The sequence below is a fragment of the Acinonyx jubatus genome, chromosome C1, assembly GCF_027475565.1.
Source record: "Acinonyx jubatus isolate Ajub_Pintada_27869175 chromosome C1, VMU_Ajub_asm_v1.0, whole genome shotgun sequence".
NCBI classification, from domain to species: domain Eukaryota; kingdom Metazoa; phylum Chordata; class Mammalia; order Carnivora; family Felidae; genus Acinonyx; species Acinonyx jubatus.
Window position 1 is genome coordinate 144,712,485 of NC_069381.1, and position 23,636 is coordinate 144,736,120.

At 39.1% G+C, this 23,636-nt stretch overlaps 1 protein-coding gene and 1 long non-coding RNA gene across 5 annotated transcripts in view; one reads left to right on the forward strand and one right to left on the reverse strand.

Annotated features, from left to right (window-relative positions):
• Positions 1-437: 437 nt before the first annotated feature.
• The window catches only part of CYTIP (cytohesin 1 interacting protein), a 70,561-nt gene continuing 47,362 nt past the window's right edge, over positions 438-23,636 (reverse strand). For all 4 annotated transcript variants that reach the window (XM_015076727.3, XM_053215095.1, XM_053215094.1 and 1 more), the window contains 6 exons: positions 23,545-23,599; positions 19,456-19,558; positions 19,149-19,242; positions 16,244-16,313; positions 4,570-4,636; positions 438-1,738 (listed from right to left, as the gene is read on the reverse strand). In XM_015076727.3, the coding sequence (XP_014932213.1) occupies positions 1,281-1,738; positions 4,570-4,636; positions 16,244-16,313; positions 19,149-19,242; positions 19,456-19,558; positions 23,545-23,599 (847 nt within the window). In that variant the 3' untranslated portion in view covers positions 438-1,280. The remainder of the gene's footprint in view (positions 1,739-4,569; positions 4,637-16,243; positions 16,314-19,148; positions 19,243-19,455; positions 19,559-23,544; positions 23,600-23,636) is intronic.
• On the forward strand, positions 12,506-15,890 carry LOC113598217 (uncharacterized). Its single transcript, XR_003418862.2, has 2 exons — positions 12,506-12,718; positions 15,726-15,890. It is a non-coding gene; the product is annotated as an uncharacterized LOC113598217 (long non-coding RNA).

Sequence of the window (23,636 nt, forward strand, 5' to 3'; positions counted from 1 at the left end):
AGGTTCCAATTAGAAATCTTTTTATATTTTATTTTTTAACATTCATTTATTACCCTACAGGCTTCCTCACACTTCCTTTTTTTTTTTCTCAAAATGACTCATTCTTTTGATTTAAGTGTGGTTCCACTCAAAGTCACCTATCAAACATCTCTTTCTCCCAAACACACACACACACACACACACACACACACACACACACACATACACACAGCTTTAAATCAGTAAGGACTATTTATTACACTATCTACTCTAGAATATAGGTCATGAGCAGCTGTATCACCAGAACAGAGTAACCATGGACTTCAAATGGATACTGAATGAAAATGTGATTGAAAGGCTAGAAGTAATGTGATACTAACATGACCAACACGCAAAAGAATGCTAAGGCAGTAACTGTGGAATCTATAATATAAAGTGAGGAATAATGCGAAAAACTCTACAGGAGAAAAATCCCCTTCCTGGCTTTAATTTTTCAAATTTCAGACATTTGCTCAAAAACAAAGATTGCAAAGTTGTATGCAGGATCTTGAGAATTCTAGACTTGCCATCAAAGTTTAGGCAGAACAAAAGTTGAATTGCGTAAGTGACATTCTCACCTATTTTGTTTAGGCTGACTATAAAAAAGGCCGTATCATAATCTTCCTCAGCACCCCTATTAGACAACATGTTTCCATGGATCTCATGGATATAAACCCTAATATTAACTTATATGCCTCCTGCTTTATTGTTGCTGTGTTTGTGAAACATAGCTGACTATCATCTTTATTTATAATCCTTCACAGATTTAAGCAGAAAACGTTCAAAATTGCCTATTATTAAGCCTCCCTGGAGGCTCCTGATCTTAAGCAAACATAAGGTTCCGTGACCTACCAATGAACCTACGGAAGGTATCCCAAATAATTATATTCTGTCACTCTTTTATTTACACTTGACTCTGAAAAGTTCTCAGTTTTTCACATAGATAATCCAGAAAATAAATATAACCCTTGCCTTCACAGGCAGCATTAAAATGAGCAGGAATATGCATTAATTTGTTATAGTATCTAACTTATGACTTAGTTCCCCTACCTTCTGGTTATAAACAGAGCTTTCCTGGCTACAAAATGACTTAAGAAGCAAAAATCATGACACAAAAATTTAAATAAAGGTCACTATTGCCATGAAATGGGGTTTCAGTTTTGCAATCCCTCCACAGTTTCCCACCAGGCCGGGTGGAGTTGTTCTAAACAAGTCTAGAGATATTTACGAAATAAGCTAATACAAAAGGGCAAGACAGCCCATCAGAAGCGACTCTCTTCCTCTTCCACTGCACGGTGAAGGCCGGGGATGAATTTTAAGAGTTGTTTCCGGACACTTCCCCTTCTGCTTTTCCGGGGCAGGGTCCCAAATATGTTTGACAAGTTGCCCTCCCACAAGGGAGACATGGACCCACTACTGGCAGTACTAATGCTTCGGTTCCTCCTCGAAGAAGACCTCTTCAGAAAGTCGTCCCCATCCCTGGGGACAAAGCACTCATCATCTGTGCTCGTCTGTCGACTGAAGGCTCCCCTGCTTGAGTCCTCAGACACACAAGTCTGGTAGCCATCTTCGCTGTCCATCGTCATGGAGCTCAGACAGCTACTCTCGCTGGATAATCGATTCCGGTCCAGGAGGGCAGCGCTGGGCCCAGGCAGGGTTCCAAACAAAACTGATTCATCTATGTCCATGTTCTCCAAACTCGAGCAGTTACCTGAGTCACCTAGAATGCAGAAAAGAGAGTCTACTGTGGAATGCCTATGAGCATCACTCCCTCTGAGTAAATACACAAAACTTCTCTTCAAAGGGTGCAAAAAAGAAAGAGTAAAAGTGAATAATATTTTTCACTGAGCTTCGCCTATATGAACAAGTGACTTATTTTGAGGCCATTTGATAAACCTTGTAGGGGTGTTTCCCAAACTATTGTTCGTGGACTAGCTTCCATGTAACAGTGTTCCACGGTCACAGAAACGGTAATGCTAAATGAAATAAATTTAAACAAGAGTCTTCGTATAAGAACAGTTCAACTCATCTGACAGTATGCCAGGGTGACTTGTCAATCTTCAAGAATATAATTTCTTTTTTTTTTTAATTTTTTAATGTTTTATTTTTGTTTTAATGTTTTAATTTGTTTTATTTGGGAGAGAGAGAGAGACAGAGCACAAACAGGGGAGGGCCAGAGAGAGAGGCAGACAGAATCCAAAGCAGGCTCCAGGCTCTGAGCTGTCAGCACAGAGCCCAACATGGGGCTTGACTCACAAACTGTGAGATCATGACCTGAGACGAAGTCAGATGCTCAACCGACTGAGTCACCCAGGCACCCCCAAGAGTATTATTTCTTAAACTGAAGTGACTCTGCAACATTCATTAAAATTCTCATAGAAATGGGGTTCTAAAGAATATCTTTGGGGAAAAAAATAAAGAATATATTTGGGGAAATGCTGTCTTATGGACTTCCTCCATTTAGTTCCTCTGATTTTTAGTTACCATATTTTTGCTTATTTTTTTAATGTTTTTATTTATTTTTGAGACAGAGAGAGACAGAGCATGAGCAGGGGAGGGGCAAAGAGAGAGGGATACACAGAATCCGAAGCAGGCTCCAGGCTCTGAGCTGTCAGCACAGAGCCTGACATGGAGCTCAAACTCACGGACTGTGAGATCATGACCAGAGACGACGTCGGATGCCCAACAGACTGAGCCACCCAGATGCCCCAAGGTACTGTATTTTTAAAATAATTATATAATTACTGTAACATAAGTTGAAGTATATGGGAAACACAGTTATATAACCTGCACCTATAGGCTGATTATAGAGAATTCAAAAGGTGTTTAAAACAGAAAAAAATACCTTCCAGCCTCAATATTCCTTGTTTCTTCCCAGACTACTTTAACACTTAAATGCTCTGGAATGCTAGTGTGCCCAGAAAACATCCCTGTCCTGAAATAAGTAACAATTCATTTGGACAAGCTGAATTTGATTGGCTTAGTTAAATTTGTTCATCAACTTTCTCTGTATCTGGGCTCTCCAAACTTGAATTTTAATTGCACACCAACATCCATCCTGTCCATACCCCACTTGCTTATGTACTACCTGAGTTGGTTGGTATGCTGCTGAAAGAAAGGGGATTAATTGTTATACCAGCCTGAGAATGACATAATTAGAAGGTGACTCTGCTTCAGGAAAAGAAATAGAAGCGACTTTATTTTTCTATTTGATCTGCAAGGTTCAATATGTGAGCTCTGCACTGACTAGTCACAATGCTTTCCTTTTTACTAATAAAACCTACTTTACATCATCTGTCAACGAGTTGATGAATTCTTTTTGATTGGAAAGCCATTGAGAATCTCATGCCTCGTGTATTTATTCTATGGCTAGAAAAAGTAAACTAAAGAAGTCCTTCAATCTCTCAAAAAGAACATGTACAAAAGTGGCTTTACGCGGAGTCGTTTTCCCTTAATCCTGAACGAAACACCTTGTCTGTACAAGCCTGTTCCTATAGAACCCCAGAACTGCCTGTACTTATTAGACCAAACCCCATCTCCACCGCAGAATGCTCCAGAAGGGGAGGCAAAGGTTTCCTAAACACCCTCAAGTCTACAGAAATCCAGGAGGTAGCTGGATTTTTATACCTCTGTCCTGCTAGGACACTTCAGACCCCCCCCAAAAGAATCTATTAAGAATTGTTTTAATATTAATTTTAAAACATACAAAAGAGAAGTAACTTATATATAAATTTCATTTAAGAGAACAAAATTTCAACACAAACCTCTATGTCATACATTAGTGACTAATTATGAATTAAATGTCTTTTTTCCCGTAAATAAGTTATGACTTGAAACAGACATTCTGGGTTATAAATGGAGACTCTAGCTCAGTGTTATCTTAAGAAGATATAACCTATGTTTCACACCCACATACCTAGTGGTTTCAGTGAATTATTTGTATGTACAAGTTCATTCCTCGGGTTACAGGAGTCACATAGCAAATGTCGCATCAACAAATTTTTCAATCAACCCATTCCCTTCAGAATTCACACAACTGCGGGAGCCATGCATTGACTATTGGGATGATCATTCCGATTTCTGTCTTGGGTTTATGGGCCAAGAAGAAGAGATTCTCTGCACTCATGTAACTTGTATAATATGAACAAATGACAGGAGCTCTACCCAAGAAGCGTGCTACCATTCCAGCTTCCATAGTTTCTGAGACTCACACAACCCCCGAGCCATAAACATTGTCAGGAATTTAACTCATCTATGGCTCTTCTAAAATCTCCACATGCCTCTTGCAATTGTGCACATGCATGTGAGCATGTGCGTGTTTTCATGTGCCGATGTGTCACACGTATGGAGGAGAGGAGGTGACTGGACTTACTCACCCTCCAGATACATAGGTCACTCCAAAAGTCATGACAAAAAACATACACTAGCATTCCTGATCCATGCTAGACAATTTTTTCTTACAACGATGATAATCTTAAAATAACGTAGAAGCAGAAATACAAAAAAAAAGATGAATGTTAGTGTGGTTTCTGAACAGGAAGTCACATTTACCATGAAGCAGACGCTGTTCCTGTAACTGCAGAGATCTGAACTCCACCCATTTTTTCTTCAAGGTTTGCTGATAAAGAAGAAAAAAAGCGTTAATTATTGGGAATCCCCGGTGAAGGTAGCAATTTACTTCTGGGTGTTGAGATTTGTCATTAATTTTTTTCTTCCTTTCTTTCTAGCACTAACAAACCCTCTCATTCATTCAGAAGATTATTTTCTATACAAAAGGGGGATATTGGGAATACTACTTTCTCAAGAAATAATCTAGTAGCACCAATGAGTTGAAACAATCGACAACAGAAACAATGACTTTTTTTATTTTCATTTGTTTTAAATATTACATAACTGATTGTTTGGGTCTGTGTCCATTTACTAGCTGTTGAGGCAAGGATTTACCATCTAGGCTTCCCCCCATGCACAAGATGAAGGCCTTCATAGAATCCAGACCCTGGGATTGTCATGAAAATTAAGTAAGTTAGTAGATGTAGAATGTTTGGAACAGTGATTACAACTTAGTAAATGTCCAGTAAATGCCATCATTCTATTAGCCTGGGGCATTAAACCAGTGTTTTCTGCTGCACACCTATTTATCTTTCATACCAAAAAGGGGAAGCTGGCCTGTCTGAAAGGCTTCCTTTGGAAGGCTAAACTTAGAACACTGCTAATAAGGACCCTCACTTAACTGCTTCCTTCCTTGGCTGCTCAGCATGAGAACAGCGTCCCAGGGTGGGAACGAAGTGGCTGCTGTCAGTCAAGACTGCTCAGGAGACCTGGCCTAACCCATCAAAGGGGCTGAGGTGAGGAAAATCAAAGCCAGCCAGGCAGAAGAAACCATCTGACAAGGATAGCTAGAGGCTCATTCTCCCTCACATCCTTTGGCCTTTACCCTACCCCCGGTCCTTGCCGGTTGCCATCCCCACAGCAAGCCCAGCAGGCAGGCACAGCTCAGATTTGCCTATGGCCGCTTCATCCCAAAGGAAAGGCAGCCTAGTTGGAAACAGGCACTGCTCGGTAAGAAACAGTCTGGAAGAGGTAGATGAAGGCTGAAAAGAAGGAGGGAAAAAAGCACATTTGGAAGGGGAAAGCCTAAGGAAAAGAAAATAATACACTTACAAGAATATCGTCGAATGCTTAAGGGAAGAATGGCTTTCCTCAGTTCAGGGACTGAACTATCAGTGGGCGGGATTTTCCAAGCCTTGGTAACAGTAACACTAAGCATCAACCCTTAGAGTTACCTATATGATATGCAAGCACTAAATCAAAGCCATAAAATGCCTGGCTCAGTTGATGTCTTGTTTTTTCTACATTATACTTTAGTCAGCGTGTCTACGAGATGGCCGGGCTATCTGAATTACAGCTCCTTTTATTTGTGCAAACTGTGGTCCTGTGAAGGTCAGAGTTAAGGACCCATGGAGAAAAGACCTAGGATCCAGCGCCTTCCTCCTTACAGGGGTCTATCTCCTGCAAGAGAATAGAGTCCAGGAGAGGAGCACGGCATAGGCTGACAATCAACACTAAACACAGAGAGAAGCTTGCACTTGCTTTCAGAAATACAAAGTCAGGCCTTGCCAAATAGTTATTTTTTGTGAAAACAAACGTTTTAAAATATCTAATCCGTTGATTTGGTCCAGTTATCTAGGCACGTCATCAGTTAAACCAAGAAAACACCAGAGTAAAGAGCAGATGTGTCAAAGTGATTAAGAGTTTTTGGTCTCTGTGGAAGCTTCCCCATTTTCCTCAGAATCTGTTTCTGCCTGTTCTTAACATTACAGTGGTATATTTGGACCAACGAGAGCTCTTGCCATCAGAAGAAAATGAAAGCATATGGGAGATCTAACCCCATTGGGCCCTATTGCCTCAGTGTACCTAGCTCAGGGCCTGGTATGCAGCAGCTGCTTAGTAAATATTGGTTGAATGAATATATCAAAGGATGGCTTCCTGAAATCAAACTCAACTCTCACAGACGGGTATTTTGAGTTGGATGGATTTCCAACGTTTCCAATATACGTGAGACATACAGCTAAACATTTCCATCTTTACGACTTTTATAAAGTGCTCTCGTGGATAATACGTGGTTTAATTTTCCTAACTGTCCTACGAAGTTCCAGATTAGAAAACAAAGGTGCAATGTACCAAATCCTTCCCAAGGGCTACGAACCCAGTAAAAAGCAGAGTTAGATTAAAAAGTAGCCCCTCCAGCTAGCACAGTGGATGTGCTGTTTTCATGTTAAACATCTGAATCAGAGGTCCTGAGAAAGGGAATCCCTGAAGCCATGGCTCAGAAGGGACCACTCTTTCTAAAGAAGAGCTTGTGGCCTCACAGAGTCTTTGAAAGATCAGTGCGTACTTATGTGGGACCCACAAACTAAATGTCATTGTGGGAAGGGGAAGCCAACTTGACCCTGGTTACACGTCAGATCCAGACATTTCTGGCTCGTGACCATGAAAATGAGGCTGAGAAAAGCTGCTAATGGTGGCTATGGCTCATGTAGAACTCGAGCCTAAAGAGGCAATTGTATAAAAATGCAGCCTCATGACCTGAGCCAAACAGGACACTAACCCTCTAGAAGGCATCCACACGGCCAGCCCTGGCTTGGGATTGGGAGCCTCGAAAGTGCAGGGTGGAGGAAACCCAAGCACAATATTGAGTGGAAGGGAGAGACCACCATATAAGGGAAATGGGCAATATAAAGTCCAAAGGTATGAAAAGCTAGAAAACTGATTGTCAGCACATGGATTCTCTCCAAATAAAATGAAAATGAACAGTGTCCAAAGAAGACTTTAAAACAAGAATATTTATAATCCTCTGAGGAAGAAATGAAACCAATGTTGATCAGAACAAGAAATCTGAAACAAAGAAGTAAAACGAGAACGGATAGACATGAAAAAGAATGATCTGAAAATTAAAAATCAATTAATCCTGGGGCGCCTGGGTGGCTCAGTGGGTTAGTCATCTGACTTCAGCTCAGGTCATGATCTACCAATTCATGAATTCGAGACCCGCATCAGGCTCTGTGCTGATAGCTCAGAGCCTGGAGCCTGCTTCAGATTCTGGGTCTCCCCCTCTCTCTGCCCCTCCCCTGCTCACTCTGTCTCTCTCTCTTTCTCAAAAATAAATAAGCATTAAAAAAATTTTTTTAAGAATCAATTAATCCTTAAAGCTGGATGGAAATAACTCATTCTATACAGCATAAATACAACATTACTGAAGAACTAAACAAGAACCTAACAAAGAAGATAAAGTGATACAAAATATGAGTGGTTAGGAAGCAAGGGAAATAAATCAAAAGATTCTAAAATATGTCCAACATGAATTCCAAAAGATAATTCAGGGAATGGTGAAGAAGGTATATTCAAAGAGATCAAGATGATAGTTTTCCAAAACTGAAGAAATTCATAAGTCTTTAGATTGAAAAGATAGTGCAATTTTTAAGCAATATAAATATAGAAATGAATCCAGACCTAATCACATTTCAGTGAAACTTTAGATCAGTAAAGACAAAAGAACATCTTAAAAGTAACCAGAAAAAGACAAAAGATTGCCACAAATCGAAATACTGGTTTTTGAAAAGACTCAAAAATAGAAAATCCTCTAGAGTCCCATAAAAAAAGGCATAAAAAGTAGTACAAGTAAAAATGGGGACATAATCCTTCTTGTGAAGAAAATAAAAATACGAGAATAGAATTTTTATTATCAACTTATTCGATAAATTTGAAAAATTTGAAAATTTATTAACAAAAACATTAATTCAATAAAACTGACTCAAACAAAACAAAACAAACAAAAAAGAAATCCTGAGAAGTCTTATAATTAATAAGGAAACTGAAACAGAGTTTAGAAGTATTCTCACCAGAAAAGAACCTTAAGCCCAGATGATTCAGATAGTTACAAGAATTCTAGCAGAGAAGAAAAGGGGAAGATTCTTCCCAGCTCATGCTAAGAGTCCAGAAAACATGATACCAAAACTAAAGAAAGATAGTTTGAGAAAAGAAAACTGCAGGCCATTTTACCTATAAATTGAAGCTACCTTCAAAAATCCTAAAGAATATATTAGCAAATCAAATCTACAATTATATAAAAAAAATGATTGTAAATTATGACTAGGTTGCATTATTCTAGAAATGCAAGAGTAGTTTAACATTAGAAAATCTTTAAATGTCATTTGCCATATTGACAGATTTTTAAAAAATACATAAACAGGAGGGGTGCCTGGGTGGCTCAGTCGGTTAAGCATCTGACTTCAGCTCAGGTCATGATCTCGAGGTTTGTGGGTTCGAGCCCTGCATCAGGCTCTGTGCTGACAGCTCAGAGCCTGGAGCCTTCTTCGGATTCTGTGTCTCCCCCTTCTCTCTGCCCCTCCCCTGCTCACACTCTGTGTCTTTCTGTCTCTCGATAATAAATAAATTTTTTAAAAAATTTAGAAATACATAAACAAGAATAATACATGCAGAAAGCAGTGTTTGATAAAATTTAATACACAAGCACTATAAAAACTACCAGTAAATTTGGTATGGAAGGGAGCATCCCAAATCAGAAAAGTATATTCATAGAGAGAGCTCGTTCCTAATAGGAACAAGTGGGAATTCCCTTTAAAATCAAGAAAAAACAAAGATGCCTATTATTATAGTTTCTATTCAACACTATATTATAGGCTATAGTCAATGTAATGAAGAAAGAGAAACTGTTATTCTCAACGGTTACTATCTTCACAGAAAACCCAAAATAACCTACAGATAATTTGTTTAAATGATATAGTTTAGCAATAGTTTGAACAAGATAGTTTGAATGACAGCATAAAAATTGACTTTACGTATCTATACATCAACCTCAATCAAAACGTTTATTTTTTATACAGAAACTATAATACAAACAAAAGTCATTCATAGAAAGGGATACATCTAGCGAAAGACATACAGGATCTACTTGTGTAAAATTATGAGACTCTGTTGAAAGAGACAAAGAAAACAATTAAAAATGGTAAGATTATGACAACTTTTCCTCTAAGATCAGGAAGAAGACACGATGTCCACTCTCACCACTTTGATTCAACAGAGTGGAAGTCCTCGCATGATAATCAGACATACAAGGAAATAAAAGGAGTCCAAACTGGTTAAGGAAGAAGTAAAACTGTCACTATTTGAAGCTTGTATGACACTATATATAGAAAACCATAAAGATTCCACCAAAAACTATTAACACTAACAAACTCAGTAAAGTTGCAGGAGACAAAATTAAAATACCGAAACCTCTTGCATTTCCACATGCTAATAATGAAGTAGCAGATTATAATTGCATCAAAAAGAACAAAATATCTAGGAATAAATTTAACCAAATAGGTGAAAGACTTCTACTCTGAGAACTGTAAGACATTGATGAAAGAAACTGAAGACAATGCAAACAAATGGAAATATATTCAATATCCACCCTTTGGAAGAATTAATATCATTAAAATGTCCATACTACCCAAAGTAACCTAAAGAGTCAATACAGAATACAGTCCCTATCAAAAGACAAACAGTATTTTGTAAGTTTATTTATTTATTTTGAGAGAGAGAGAGAAAGTATGAGTCGAGGAGGGGCATAGAGAGAAGGAGAGAGAATCCAAAGCAGGCTCAACACTGTCAGCACAGAGACTGACATGGGGCTCGAACCCAGGCACCATGAGATGGTGACCTAAGGCCAAAGTCAGATGCCCAACAAACTGAGCCACCCAGGCGCTCCATGAATAGCATTTTTTAAAGAACTAGAATAATCCTGGGGCGCCTGGGTGGCTCAGTCGATTAAGCACAAGACTTCGGCTCAGGTCATGATCTCAGGTTTGTGGGTTTGAGCCCCTGCATCGGCTCTGTGCTGACTCCAGAGCCTGGAGCCTGCTTTGGATTCTGTGTCTCCCTCTCTCTCTGCCCCTCCCCTGCTTGTGCTCTATCTCCCTCTCTCTCTCAAAAACTAAATAAACATTAAAAACAAAATTAAGGGGCGCCTGGGTGGCTCAGTCAGTTAACCATCCGACTTCGGTTCAGGTCATGATCTTGTGGTCTGTGAGTTCGAGCCCCGCGTCGGGCTTTGTGCTGAAAGCTCAGAGCCTGGAGCCTCTTTCAGATTCTGTGTCTCCCTCTCTCTCTGACCCTCCCCCGTTCATGCTCTGTCTCTCTGTCAAAAATAAATAAACATTAAAAAAATTAAAAAAAAAAGAACTACAATAATCCTAAAATTTGTATGAAACCACAAAAGAACCCAAATAGCCAAAACAATCTTAAAAATGAACACCAGAACTTGAGGTATCACAATCTCAGATTTCAAGATAAACTAAAAAGCCAAAGTAATCAAAACATCACACCAGCACAAAAATAGATACATAGATCAATGGACTAGGGTAGAGAGCCCAGAAACAAACCCATACTTATATGGTTAATCAATCTATGACAAAGGAGTTAATAATATACAATGGGGAAAAAATAGTCTTTTCAGTAATTGGGAAAACTGGACAGCTACATGCAAAAGAATGAAACTGGACCACTTTCTTATACCATATAAAAAATAAACTCAAAATGGATTAAAGACCTAAATATGAGACAGGAAACCATAAAACTCCTAAAAGGAAACATATGTAGTAATCTCTTGGACATTGGTCTTAAAAACAGATTTTTGGATATGTCTCCTCAGGCAAGGGAAACAAAAGCAAAAATAAATTATGGGGCTACAACAAAATTAAAAGCTTTTGCTCAGCAAAGGAAACCACCGATGAAGCAAAAAGGCAACTGAATGTGAGAAGATATTTGCAAATGGTATCTGCAACAAGGGGTTAATATTCAACATATGTAAAGAACTTCCATAATTCAACACCAAAAAGCCCCAAATAATCCCATTAAAAATGGGCAGAGGACCTAAATAGACATTTTTTTTCCAAGGAAGACATACAGATGGCTAATAGACACATGAAAAAAAAACACTCAACATCAGTTATCATCAGGGAAATGTAAATCAAAACCACAATGAGATATCATTTACATCTGTCAGAATGGCTAATCTAAAAAACCCAAGAAATAAGAAGTACTGGGGAGTATGTGGAGACAAAAGAAACTTCATGCACTATTGGTAGGAATACAAATTGGTGCAGCCACTGTGAAGAACAGTATGGAGTTTTCTCAAAAATTTAAAAATAAGCGCCTGGGTGGCTAAGTTGGCTAAATGCCCCACTCTTGATTTTGGCTCAGGCTATAATGTCACGGTCCGTGAGGTCGAGCCCCAAGTAGGGCTCCGCACTAACAGCTTGGAGCCTGCTTGGGATATGCTCTCCCCCCCTCTCTCTGTCCCTCCCCGACTCACGTGCATGTTCTCTCTCTCTCTTTCTCTATCTAAAAATAAATAAACTTAAAAGAAATAGCCAAGATATATAGGCACCCTAGGTGTCCATAAATAGAGAAATGGATAAATGGTGTCCATAAACAGTGGAATATTATTCATCCACAAAAAAGAATAAAATCTTGTTATTTATGACAGCATGGATGCACCTAGAGGATATTATCTAAGTGAAATAAATCAGACAGGGGAAGACAAATAGCACAGGATTTCACTCCTATGTGGAATCCGAAAAAAGTCCACAATCAAACAAACAAACAAACAAAACAAACAAACAAAAAGAAACAGATTCAAAAAATACAGAGAACTGGTGGTTGCCAGAGGGGTGGGGAGTGGGAGGATGGGCGAAAAAATGGCGAGATTGTCTGTCACTAAGAAAACTCAATACCATACAAATGTCAAGCATTTTAAAATTGAATTATCTACATACAATGTGGTATCAATCAAAATTCTAAAATGTACTTACAGAACTTGACAACCTGATTCTAACATTTATATAGATGATCAAAGAACCAAGAATAACCTGGACGTTTTGCTCAACGGAATACCAATATTTAAGGTAAAATAACTGAGTTTGAGATAAACAATGGATCGGAATACGGAGCCCATAAGAAAATCCATGCATATATGAAACGTGCTTGAAACAGAGGTTTCTCTGCAGTTCAGTTGGGGGAAAAGACGGACTATACAATAAGTAGTACTGAGAGAACTGAGTATTCATATGAGAATCAGAGAAAATTAGAATCCCATCGCAAACCACATGTAAAACTTAACTCTGGATGCATTCAGAATGTAAGTGTAAAAAAGAAAAACCTTAAACCTTTTAGAAGAAAATATAGAAAGTGCAGATTACCTACGAAGGATAAAAAAATAGGAGATCTTTCGTAAACAAAAATATCAAAGGCGCAATACATTTAAAATGCTAAGGAGACAGAGCATGAGCTAAGAATAATTCAGTCACCTCGCAAAACTCTCCTTCAGCAGTAGCAGTGAAAGATTTTCTTGGCAAAGAAAGACCTACTTACCCTTGCTAAAAGCAAGTACTACGGCAAAAAAAAGAAAGTAAACCCAGAGGTAAGGAAGAGAAAAAAACAGCAAGCAGGCCAATTCAACATATGAGTGTATTTGTTCACTAACAGATATCTGCAACAGAAGCCTGTAGTTTTTCTTTCTAAAAGTTGATAAAATTCTCCAAAGGCAAGCAATAATAAGAAAGATGGGGTCTTCAATGGACATTTAAACATGTTAACGTTCTTATGATGTTCTATGAGAGGATGGGTATATTGAAGAAATTCATGCATCGTTTAAAAAATAGGTAAGTATGAATATTAAAACTTCAAGAGAAAACATTGAAGGAGCAGAAATTGCTTAGAAACATGAAACGTGTTTTTTACAGGAGAATTCTCTATTCCATGAAATATAGTCCTATTTGATCAGTCATACTTTAAATAACACCACCAGTTTATTTTGTACATTTCTTTCCTTTTTCTACAAAAGGTTAAAGAAGCCACGTTTATTTAACAACAACAACAACAACAACAACAACAACAACAAGATGTTCATGAATACTCTCTTTTACAAAAACAAATTAAGTTTTGACAGTTTTAAAACCTAAATAGGGGAGCCTGGGTGGCTCAGTCAGTTAAGAATCTGATTCTTGATTTCGGCTCAGGTCATGATCTCACACTTGATCCAGCCCTGAACTGGGTTCTATGCTGAGCCTGGGGCCTGCTTGAGATTCTCTCTTCTCCCTCTCCCTCTCCCTCTCCCTTTGTCCCTCCCCACTTGCACTTATGCTCTCTCTCTCTCTCTCTCAAAAAAAAAGAAAAACCTAAATGTAATATGAAGCACTGTTTATTACATACAAAATATTCATGATAAAATGTTAGAGGCATTCCCTTTAAGGTCAAGAACAAGAAGATTATCACTCTTGAACAACATGGGGGGGTTGGGGCACTGACCCCTGCACAGTAAAAAAAATCTACATATAACTCTGCACTCCCTAAAAACTTAACTACTAATAGCCTACTGTTGACTGGAAGCCTTAATGATAACATAAAGAGTTAGCACATATTTTGTATGTTATGTTACATACTGTACCCCTACAATAAAGTAAGCTGAATCCTTGCACTTCAAACCTTTGTTGTTCAAGGATCAGCTATATTTGAATAATCAGGGAGTAAAGGGCCAAACCTTTCAGTATCTGCAGATAATATTGTGTCTAAATAAAAAAATCTAAGAGAATCTACAAACATATTGGAATAAAGAGACTTCAGCAAGACTACTGGATTTAAAATTTACACAGGGGCACCTGGGTGGCTCAGATGGCTAAGCGTCTGACTTCAGTTCAGGTCATGATCCCACGGTTTGTGGGTTTGAGCCCCGCGTCAGGCTCTGTGCTGACAGCTCAGATTCTGTGTCTCTCTCTCACTCTGCTCCTCTCCTGCTCACTCTTTCCATCTCTCTCTCTCTCTTTCTCTCAAAAATAAACATTATTTTTTTTATTTACACAAAAATAAATAGCAACAACCTAAAAGACCTTTTAAAAGTAAAAGATCATATTGGAGCGCCTGGGTGGCTCAGTTAAGCGTCCAACTCTTGATTTCAGCTCAGGTCATGATCTCATGATTCATGGGATCAAGCCCCCCATCAGGCTCTGGTCTGACAGCACAGAGCCTGCTTGGGATCCAATCTCTCTCTCTCTGTCTCTCTCTCTCTCTCTTCTCTCCTCCTCTCTCCCACTCATGCATGTGCACTCTCTATCTCTCTAAAAATAAATAAACATAAATAAATTAAATTAAAGTTAAAAGATCATATTTATTATAGCAAGAAAACTTAGAAGGTACATAAGAATAAACATAATAAAAGATATACAGCAGTGCATGAAGAAATTATAAAATATTTTTGAAGTACACAAAAAAACCTGATTTAAAAGATCAAGTCCTATGTTTGAAGTAGGAAAAGTGAAAACCATAAAGATGTCAATTGATATTTATTCTATAAATGTCAATTCCCATCATAATCTGAACAGAGGAATTTTTAAAGAAATTCTACAAATTAACTCAAAATATAGCAATAAGTACAATAACAAGAGTACAAAATCAGTGTTGATACAGAAGGAAACAGAGGTTATTGATGAACTAGATGTGGGGGGAGGGAGGAAGAATACAAGATAAAACAGAAACAGTAACTCTACCCTCACGGGCGCAAAAATTAAAATGTACACACTTCAGGGGCGCTCAGTTGGTTAATCGTCCAACTTTGGCTCAGGTCATGATCTCACAGTTTGTGAGTTCCAGACCCACATCGAGCCCTCTGCTGTCAGCACAGAGCCCGCTTCAGATCCTCTGCCCCCAGCTCTGCCTCTCCCCAACTGGCACGCACATGTGCATGCTCTCTCTAGTTCTCTCAAAAATGAATAAACATTAAAAAGAAAAGAAGTACATGCTTCACAAAGAAAATTGATAAACACCAGCTATTGCTAAACACAGTCCAGGCAAGCAACCTGCCTCTAGTAGGCCGTGTGGTCTCTGCTTAGACTGGCCCCCTCACTGCCATGCAGGGGAGATCTCTGGGATAAAGAGATCATTGCAATCTGTAGGACCATGACTCACATGCACATGGGTGAGGGCTGTACTTCATGGCCTGGCAGAACCTCACCCATCTAGCAAACTGAGATTTTCAAGACCCCCAAAAAGCCATCCCAGGGAATTGTATCTAAACATCCTGCAATATGCACTGTCTCCTGGAAACTTAATTTCCCCCCCCCCCCCCCCCCCCCCCCCCCCCCCCGCTTCAGAGTTGATTGCGTGTTGGCCAATGAAAGGAGATTCAAGGACAACCACAGGAGCAGAGGGAGATGATTTCTGGAGGAAGAAAGAGGCTGAACAGAAAGACACAGAAGAGGAAAGTGGAAAAACAAAACTTCTAGGCCCTCCTGCAAACAGGCAACGTGGGGGGGGGGGGGGGAAATGAAGAAAAGACAGCAACTCCTCCTTTGTTTCTTCCCCAAACAAAATGTAAATCAAGAGAGATCACAGGTGCATGAATGAAAAGTTCTTCAAGTGATGTGCCTTCCTGTTGCTTTTCTGAGCCTCACAGAAACACCGAAGGAGGAAGGAAGAACGTGATTTGCACTGGCTTGTGGAATTTAATATTCCTGTAAAGATAATTGTATGGCTCTTGATAATTCAGCAGTTTAGACTCATCATGACATTTCATCTTGAAGGGCTATTTCAATCCCTCAAATAGATTTTTATTCTACCACTCACACATTCAAGGATGAAAAAGGTACCTCACTGTATTAAATTAAATTACCTTTAAAACTTGTAGCTTTGCTTCCAGCTCTGTTCTTTTGAGAATCATTGTTCCATTAAGAGTCTCTATCCTGTTTTAAGAGAAAGGGAGGGGGGAAGGGAACAGCATGAGTGATTCTTTCAAACAAGTACCATCCTTGTAGATTATGCCACTTTGAGCACAGACTACACTTAAAAAAGCAACATAAATGTTATTATTTCCATGGCACTTCAAGTATCTGCACCTAGGCGGAATCTTCTGACAATATTCAGAGAAAAAAATGGAACAAAAGCAACACAAAAACAAAATGTCCCCTAGAGAGGGAGGTTGAAAGAAAAGATACTGTTTAACTTGTAACCGATGGCTCGCTTTATAAATGCCAGCGTATGGCAATGATTGTTGTTCTCTAATGGAATCTGTTCTTATGGTCTCTGACTGAATCACCTAGTCTATTTGGTGAATATTTACTGGGCATTTACTGTGTGCCGGAATTTAGATAGTCATGCTTAGCATGAGGGGTCCAGCAATGAAACCAACATGCAATAGGGATTTTCAAACAGTGGAAGCAACATGCTCTTTTCTTGGAAAAGGGAAACATCCTTTCTTTCCTGGGATGCTAGGGACCTTTACTCTGTAAATTGACTTAATTTCGCAGCTCGAACAAACGGAACCGAAACCACTAAGAGATAATAACCTTCTTATGACTCTCACATCTTGGAGCCTTTTAAGTTTATAAACCTTAATCCTAGCATTATCAGTTTGATGCTGTTCTTTTCTCCCTATACCAAATGCCTTTCTAAAAATAAAAGGACGTGTTCTGTCCTGAGTGATTTGTTTTGTGGGCTCATGTTGAGGCCTTTATTTTGACTACTAAGTCAGCAATCTGAATACGGTAACAAATTCCATGTGTTAGTCACACACCTAAATATTTTTAAAGTATTGGTTCAAATTCCTTCTGACAAATAAGCTGTAACTATTTATTAAGATTCAGGAAATCTTTCAAGTCATGGGGGAATAATAGCATTAAATATGGAGACGAATTTTTCTGTATTTCTAATAGCATCATTCCCAAGATAATGAAATGATAATGAAAGCCGAGATGTTGTCTCCTTTCTCATTAGGATGGTCTTGTCTCTGGTCACGAGTGAGGATCCCTATGAATCTGTTTCAGCGGGAACTTTAATGCTGACCTGAGCTGAACAAGCAATAAATGTCTATGTGCCAAACCTCAGGAATACACTGGTCACCCTCTTCAGTATTTATACAGTTGTCTCTCATTTTCCTGACGTCTGAATTTCCATTTGTCTCCACCCACTACTCCTTAATTACATACCTGCGTTCTACCCACTTCAACCATTTGGAACATAGCCTCCTGATTCTAACTGCCACCATTTTCCCTGGGATTCTATATGGCTCCAACCATATAGATTCAAGTTTCTCTGGAGTAAAGAGCTCCTTTACCCTGAACTCACGGGATCCACAGAGTTAGACCATCAGGAGTCCCACACACAGTAAGAACATCTTTGAAGCTTTAGACCAGAATAATTGAAGAGCATCCAGAGGATTTTCTATTGGCAGCTTGCAATGAGCAGCTGTGGGGTAGCTGAAGAGAACAGATCTTGGATTCCAGAGCGGGTGGTCAAATCCTAGCCCAGTCACTTACTATATCGTTGATCTTAATTCCACCTAACTTAAGCTTCAGGCACTTGATCTATAAACAGAAATAAAACTAACATCACAAGGTGGCTGTGAAGGATGAGCGAGATAATGCACACACACCCCACCTTAGTCAGAATAAATGCTTAAATTACTTAGCCTGACAAGACCCATGCTCTGCCCCCTGGCCAACTCCCTGCCTTCATTTCTTATATTCTCCCTAATCTACCAACCACCCATCACACTGGTTGTTTCTCTATCTCTTGGACATGCCAAGCCCATTTTGAGAATTCACAGACCTCTCTCTTTGCCTGAAAGGCTCTCACCAGAAGTTCACATGACCATCCCTTCTTTTTCTTTATGTCTCAGCCCAGATTTCCCCTCCTCAGGCAAGATCCCTCTAAACGCAGGTAGAATCCTCTTACTCAGTATTCTACCCCGTTCCTCATTTTACTTTCTTAATAGCAGTAACCAAAAGTTGAAATTTCAAAATTACTTATTTTGAAGGCTTTCCTTGTCCATCTCCCTCCACAGATAATAAAGCACTACAAGAGTCCTTGTCTTTGTCTCTCCTAAGCCTATATCACAAAGCTGGAAACATAGTATTTGCTCAATAAATATCATTTGAATGACTGAGGAAATTCCATCTTTTAACTAATTACTGAAGTCTTATTAGGCTCTAAAGGATGGTATGGTAGAAAATTCAGTCAAATCTCTAGTTGGGGAGAACACTCTCCCATGAGTAAGTCTGGACTATTAGTAAGTGTGAGTGTGTGTCGCAGGGCAGGGAGGGTTGACCAGAGTTTTCTTCCTGCTAAATGGAACACTAGAAGAGAAAAACAATTGGCTTGTGGTGTGAGAGTAAAAAACTCAGCCCTCCTGACCTTTTATTTGTTCTAACCACAAGATTATATCAACCATGGAAGCTGGACTAATTCCTCTCTATCCAAAGAGAATGTGGTGCCAGTTTAGTTGAATTTGACATTAAGATAAATAAATAAATAAATAAATTTTCTAAATGCCATCCCTCCCACACAGATGTTGGGGCTATTGATGTCCTCTGACTTTAGATGTTGACAATACTTTCAAGTTTGAGGAAACCTTGAGAAACAAAAGGGACTGATAATACACGTCTGTACCCGATCCCAAAGCTTTGGTGCACTGCCTCCCTTCTTGTGATCCTGAACAAAAAGCCTATTCATTCACTCAACAGGCACTGTGAGAGACCATAACATTTCTGAAGCCCCATGGGAAGCAGATGGATAGTTACGTTAACACGTTTCCTGAAGATCTGATCAGGTCAACGACTTGTTTGTGGGTAAAGCCTTCCGTGCTCACACCATTGATATTTGCAAGGACATCACCTGGGAGATGCCAAGGAAAGTGAGTGTTAAAACACTTGCTTGAAGAATCCCTCCTGACATGCAAATAAAACAAAACAAGCAAGCCCCAAACCTTAGCAACATAAAAGAGGGAAGAAAATTCAAAGCAGCAATCACATCCTGACCTTCCATAGCATAAAGATTTCTTTTCTTGCTATTTAAATCATTCCCAACATGAGCAAAGTTATAAATTACCAGTTTGCAGGCCAGCGTAGTGGGCTGGGCTATCCTCCTGTATTTTGCAAATCAGAGTGCACATCTCAGAAGAGCACATGTTCTGGTTCTGGAGCCTGTAAGTCTAAAAATTCAAGTGATACATAATTATTATTCAAAAAATTCGAAATCTATGTGTCAAAAAATAAAAGGGTGTTGATTACGCAGCAGAACAGGTAAAAGTACAAAGAACAATTGGAAAGGCTTTCTTGAATATAAACTGAATCAAAGGTACCAGTCTTGAGATTCTATGATGAAATCTGTAGCCAACCCTTTTCATTAAAAAAAAAAAAAATCCAGCGTGAGACTAAAAGTGGGATAAGACTGGCTCAAGATTTTTCCATTTTCAAGCCTGAGAGACCACCTGATGCTCTCATTATTACATATCTATTAAGAAAAATTAGGTTTCTTATTTCCCAATGGGATAAAACAATAGTAGCCAAAAAGCAAAGAGAAAAATCTCTGTGTGGTTCTCCCAAGCTAAAGCACTCATTACAAGAGCATATGGAACAGTACACATCCAGGAAGGGAGATGTGCCAACAATAATTATTTTAAATCAGAGCTCTGCAAATAATGACAATCTGCCCTGTATTTTTTCAAAAGTGGTATAATTGACGTGATTACCTTCTTGTCTAAGTGCTCTCTGGTATGCCTGCCTGAATACTCACCGGTTCATTAGTCACTAAACTAAATTAGAAAAAGTTATGCTTCGTCTCTTGCCTCAGTTTGTCAAAAGCCGCTTGGTTTTGTTTTTATTTTTGTTTCAAATTGTAACAAGAACACTCCATAAATATTGCTCGATATAGTGGCCCAGTGACCTATAACAAACATATTTTTCTTTTTCACACATTTAAGTTACGAAGCCTGGTTCCATTTAGAATCAAAATCAGTATCTGAGTTGAGTAATCTGATTCCTAAAGTTATTCCTATTACAGTACTGCTTCTCCGTGGAGAAATTAATGCCTGATGTTCACTCCTTCTTATTTTACAGACGCAGAGACTCCAGAACCAGAAGTCAATCATGTGCATGCAACTCCTAGAAACTTGACTTAGTTAACATCTAAGGAATCTCTATTCACTCTGCAAGGCATTTAGAATCCCTATATCATAAAGGTATGAGGGACCTTTAAAGGTCATTTATTACACTTCCCTCTATGTCAGATCCCTTTAACAGCTTTTCTGCCAGGAAGTCTTGCTACAGCCTGGACCCTTTCAGGAATGAAAAGGTGATCTAGTCCATGCGGTACATGAACCAAAGCTCTAACAGTCACTCCTCTGGGAAACCACCGTTATAACAGCTCTTATTAGCAGTGAGAATCTGCCCTCCAGGTCCAGTGATCAAAGTGAGTACAATGAGGGGAAACATGTTGATTTACACAGCCAGCATATATGCGCACAACCAGTGTAAAATTTGTGGACTGGGGACAGAGAAGAAAAGGCAGAAGCCCCATAGTTCTGGATTGAAATAGTCAAATAATCCCCCCCCACCTCCCTCACACACACACACACACACACACACACACACACACACACACACCTAGTCTTCTAGTTCCCATTTTTAGAAGCCAATGACAGAACAATCCCCTGCATTTCTCAGAGATATAAAAGTCACATTGCCCTCTCTCAGGCCCAGTGACCTTTATTCTAACACCTGCCATTGTTTGATCTACTGGTACCGGGCACGTTACTAAGGACTTTATATGACGTATTGTTTCATTTGAAACTCCTAAGAATCCCACCAGGTAGCACCGAGAGAACATGAACTTGGTGTGTATGAATCTAACATTTGTGTTGCTATCAAACTGTGTGACTCTCACTAACAGTATAAAACTAGCACCCAGGGAAATCCAAAGGGGATGTGTAGTTTCTTTGCCAATGTGCTCTTCACTTGGTAGACCAGAACCCAAATACATGTTAACCATGGGTGCACGATGGGGATACATGAGGCTCTATCTGGTCTTCAAAAAATTCCCAGAGTATTTCCCCTATTTGATGACTACTGCAAATCTTAGGACTGTTAAAGAATAGATTATGGTGTGGGGACGCTTGGTTGGCTCAGTCGGTTAAGCGTCCGACTTCCACTCAGGTCATGATCTCGCTGTTCGTGGGAGCTGTGGTGACGGCTCAGAGCCTGGAGCCTGCTTCTGATTCTTTTGTCTCCCTCTCTCTCTGTGCCTCCACTACTCTCTCTCTGTCTCTCTCAAAAATAAATAAACATTAAAAAAAAAGAATAGATGATGGTGTGGAGCTGGCAATGGAAAGCATATACCAAGAGGAAATTGGCAGAGGACTGGGTTCCTGCTTTACTGGAACACACTGCAGTTCAGAAATAAAATCATTAACTCGTGTTTATCTACAAAGGTTCTAGCTGCTGTAACCTGCTGTCCACTAATGATAGTTTTGACTTGTGCTCCATGTGGAGTCAGCATTCATGGTATGGGGGAGAAACATGGGGAAACAATGACATATATCATAGAAGAGTAAGAAGAAAATCCTCATTTGTTACATTAAATAGGATAAGTGGGTAGTCATCGATCTTGTTTCCAGTAGCAACTGCTACATACCCTCTGGATAATTCTCATTTAAAAGCAAGCACAAAAGGTAATCTCTCCACAGCAGAGAGAGAGAGCGTTTCGTATGAATGGGGAGTAAGAGAGAGTACTATGCTTCTAAAACCTCATAGAAGAATCATAGATGTCACCGAATTTAAAAGTAGAATAGTTCAGAAAGTAGAAAGTATCTTTCTTCTTCCTATAGCCTTCTCCCTATTCCTTATAGCTAGGGTTCCATTTGGTTTCTTCATTCAGAAGGCATGTTTTACTTATTAGCAGTTTCCTGTTCCTAATCTTCAAATACACAGCATCTTTCCAATTTGGGGGTTGATATTCAGTCACCAAAGTTTTTTGAAAGCAGCACCAAAGTTAATCTCAAAGCTGATGTGCACTATAAGAATACGATTATGCAAAAGAATATGATTATCTAAAAGAAATGCCAAAGTGTGATGGAGGAAAAAAAAACAATAATACATAAGCTATTACTGTTGCACTTAATTGGACTGGACTTCATCTGACCTAACTCACCATCTTTACAAATATGGCCATGAAAAAGCAGAGAGCAAATAAGAAATGAAATTTTTAAGCTATTAGAAATTGAAAGCTATATGAGGCACCTGGGTGGCTCAATCAGTCAGGTGTGTCCGACTTCGGCTCAGGTCATGATCTCATGGTTCATGAGTTAGAGCCCTGCATTGGGCTCTGTGCTGACAGCTCAGAGCCTGGAGCCTGCTTCGGATTCTGTGTCTCCTTCTCTCTAGCCCTCCCCTGCTCACGCTCTGTCTCAAACTCTCTCTTTCTGTCTCTCTCTCTCAAAAAATAAATAAACATTGTTTTGAAATGTCAAAAAAAAAAAAAAGAAATAGAAACTTACAAAGACTGTTAGAAACTTCCTAGAGCATGAGACAATATGCAGGTAGACCCAAATGTTCTAAAATGTTTCAAATAGTAATTATAAGGTGCTGTCATTAAGAAAAAAGTCCAATTTCCTTCGCTATATCCAAGATGAAATCCTTAGTATCTCAAAATGTAACAGAGGTTCCACACGAATACATGCAGTCCCATATACACAAATATACACGCTTTCAAGTATTTCTCGAATGCCAGAGAATAGATTTAAAATCTGATATACAGTACAAAAATGATTATGCAAAACACATCCTAAATGCAAATATATAAAATGCACATCTGTAATAGAGTATTTCACTTTCTTATTTAGAAGATCTGGCTGAAACCAAGTGTTTCTGATCAGGCTCAGACTTACAGGAAAACTAAAGCAACTCAGAACAAGGAGCTGAGCAGGTCTCAGGGGTTTTATTTTGGCTTCAATGTTTTCTTTCCTTGATGGCCCCCAACACGCTGAAAAACTCCCCCAAACCACTGCACACTGGATAAAAGTCACAGATACAAGTCACGGAGCCCATGATTCTCTGATCCTGTCTTCACTCTTTCTTTGCAAATATCATACTATCAGTGCCACTTTCTTCATTAAAATCTGGAAAATTGAAAACTGCCCACCTGGATTTCAAATCCAAAAGTTCCATTATCTTGCTTTTCCACGGTAACAAGCTTTCTGTAACAAAAAAAAAAATTGAAAAATATGCATGAAG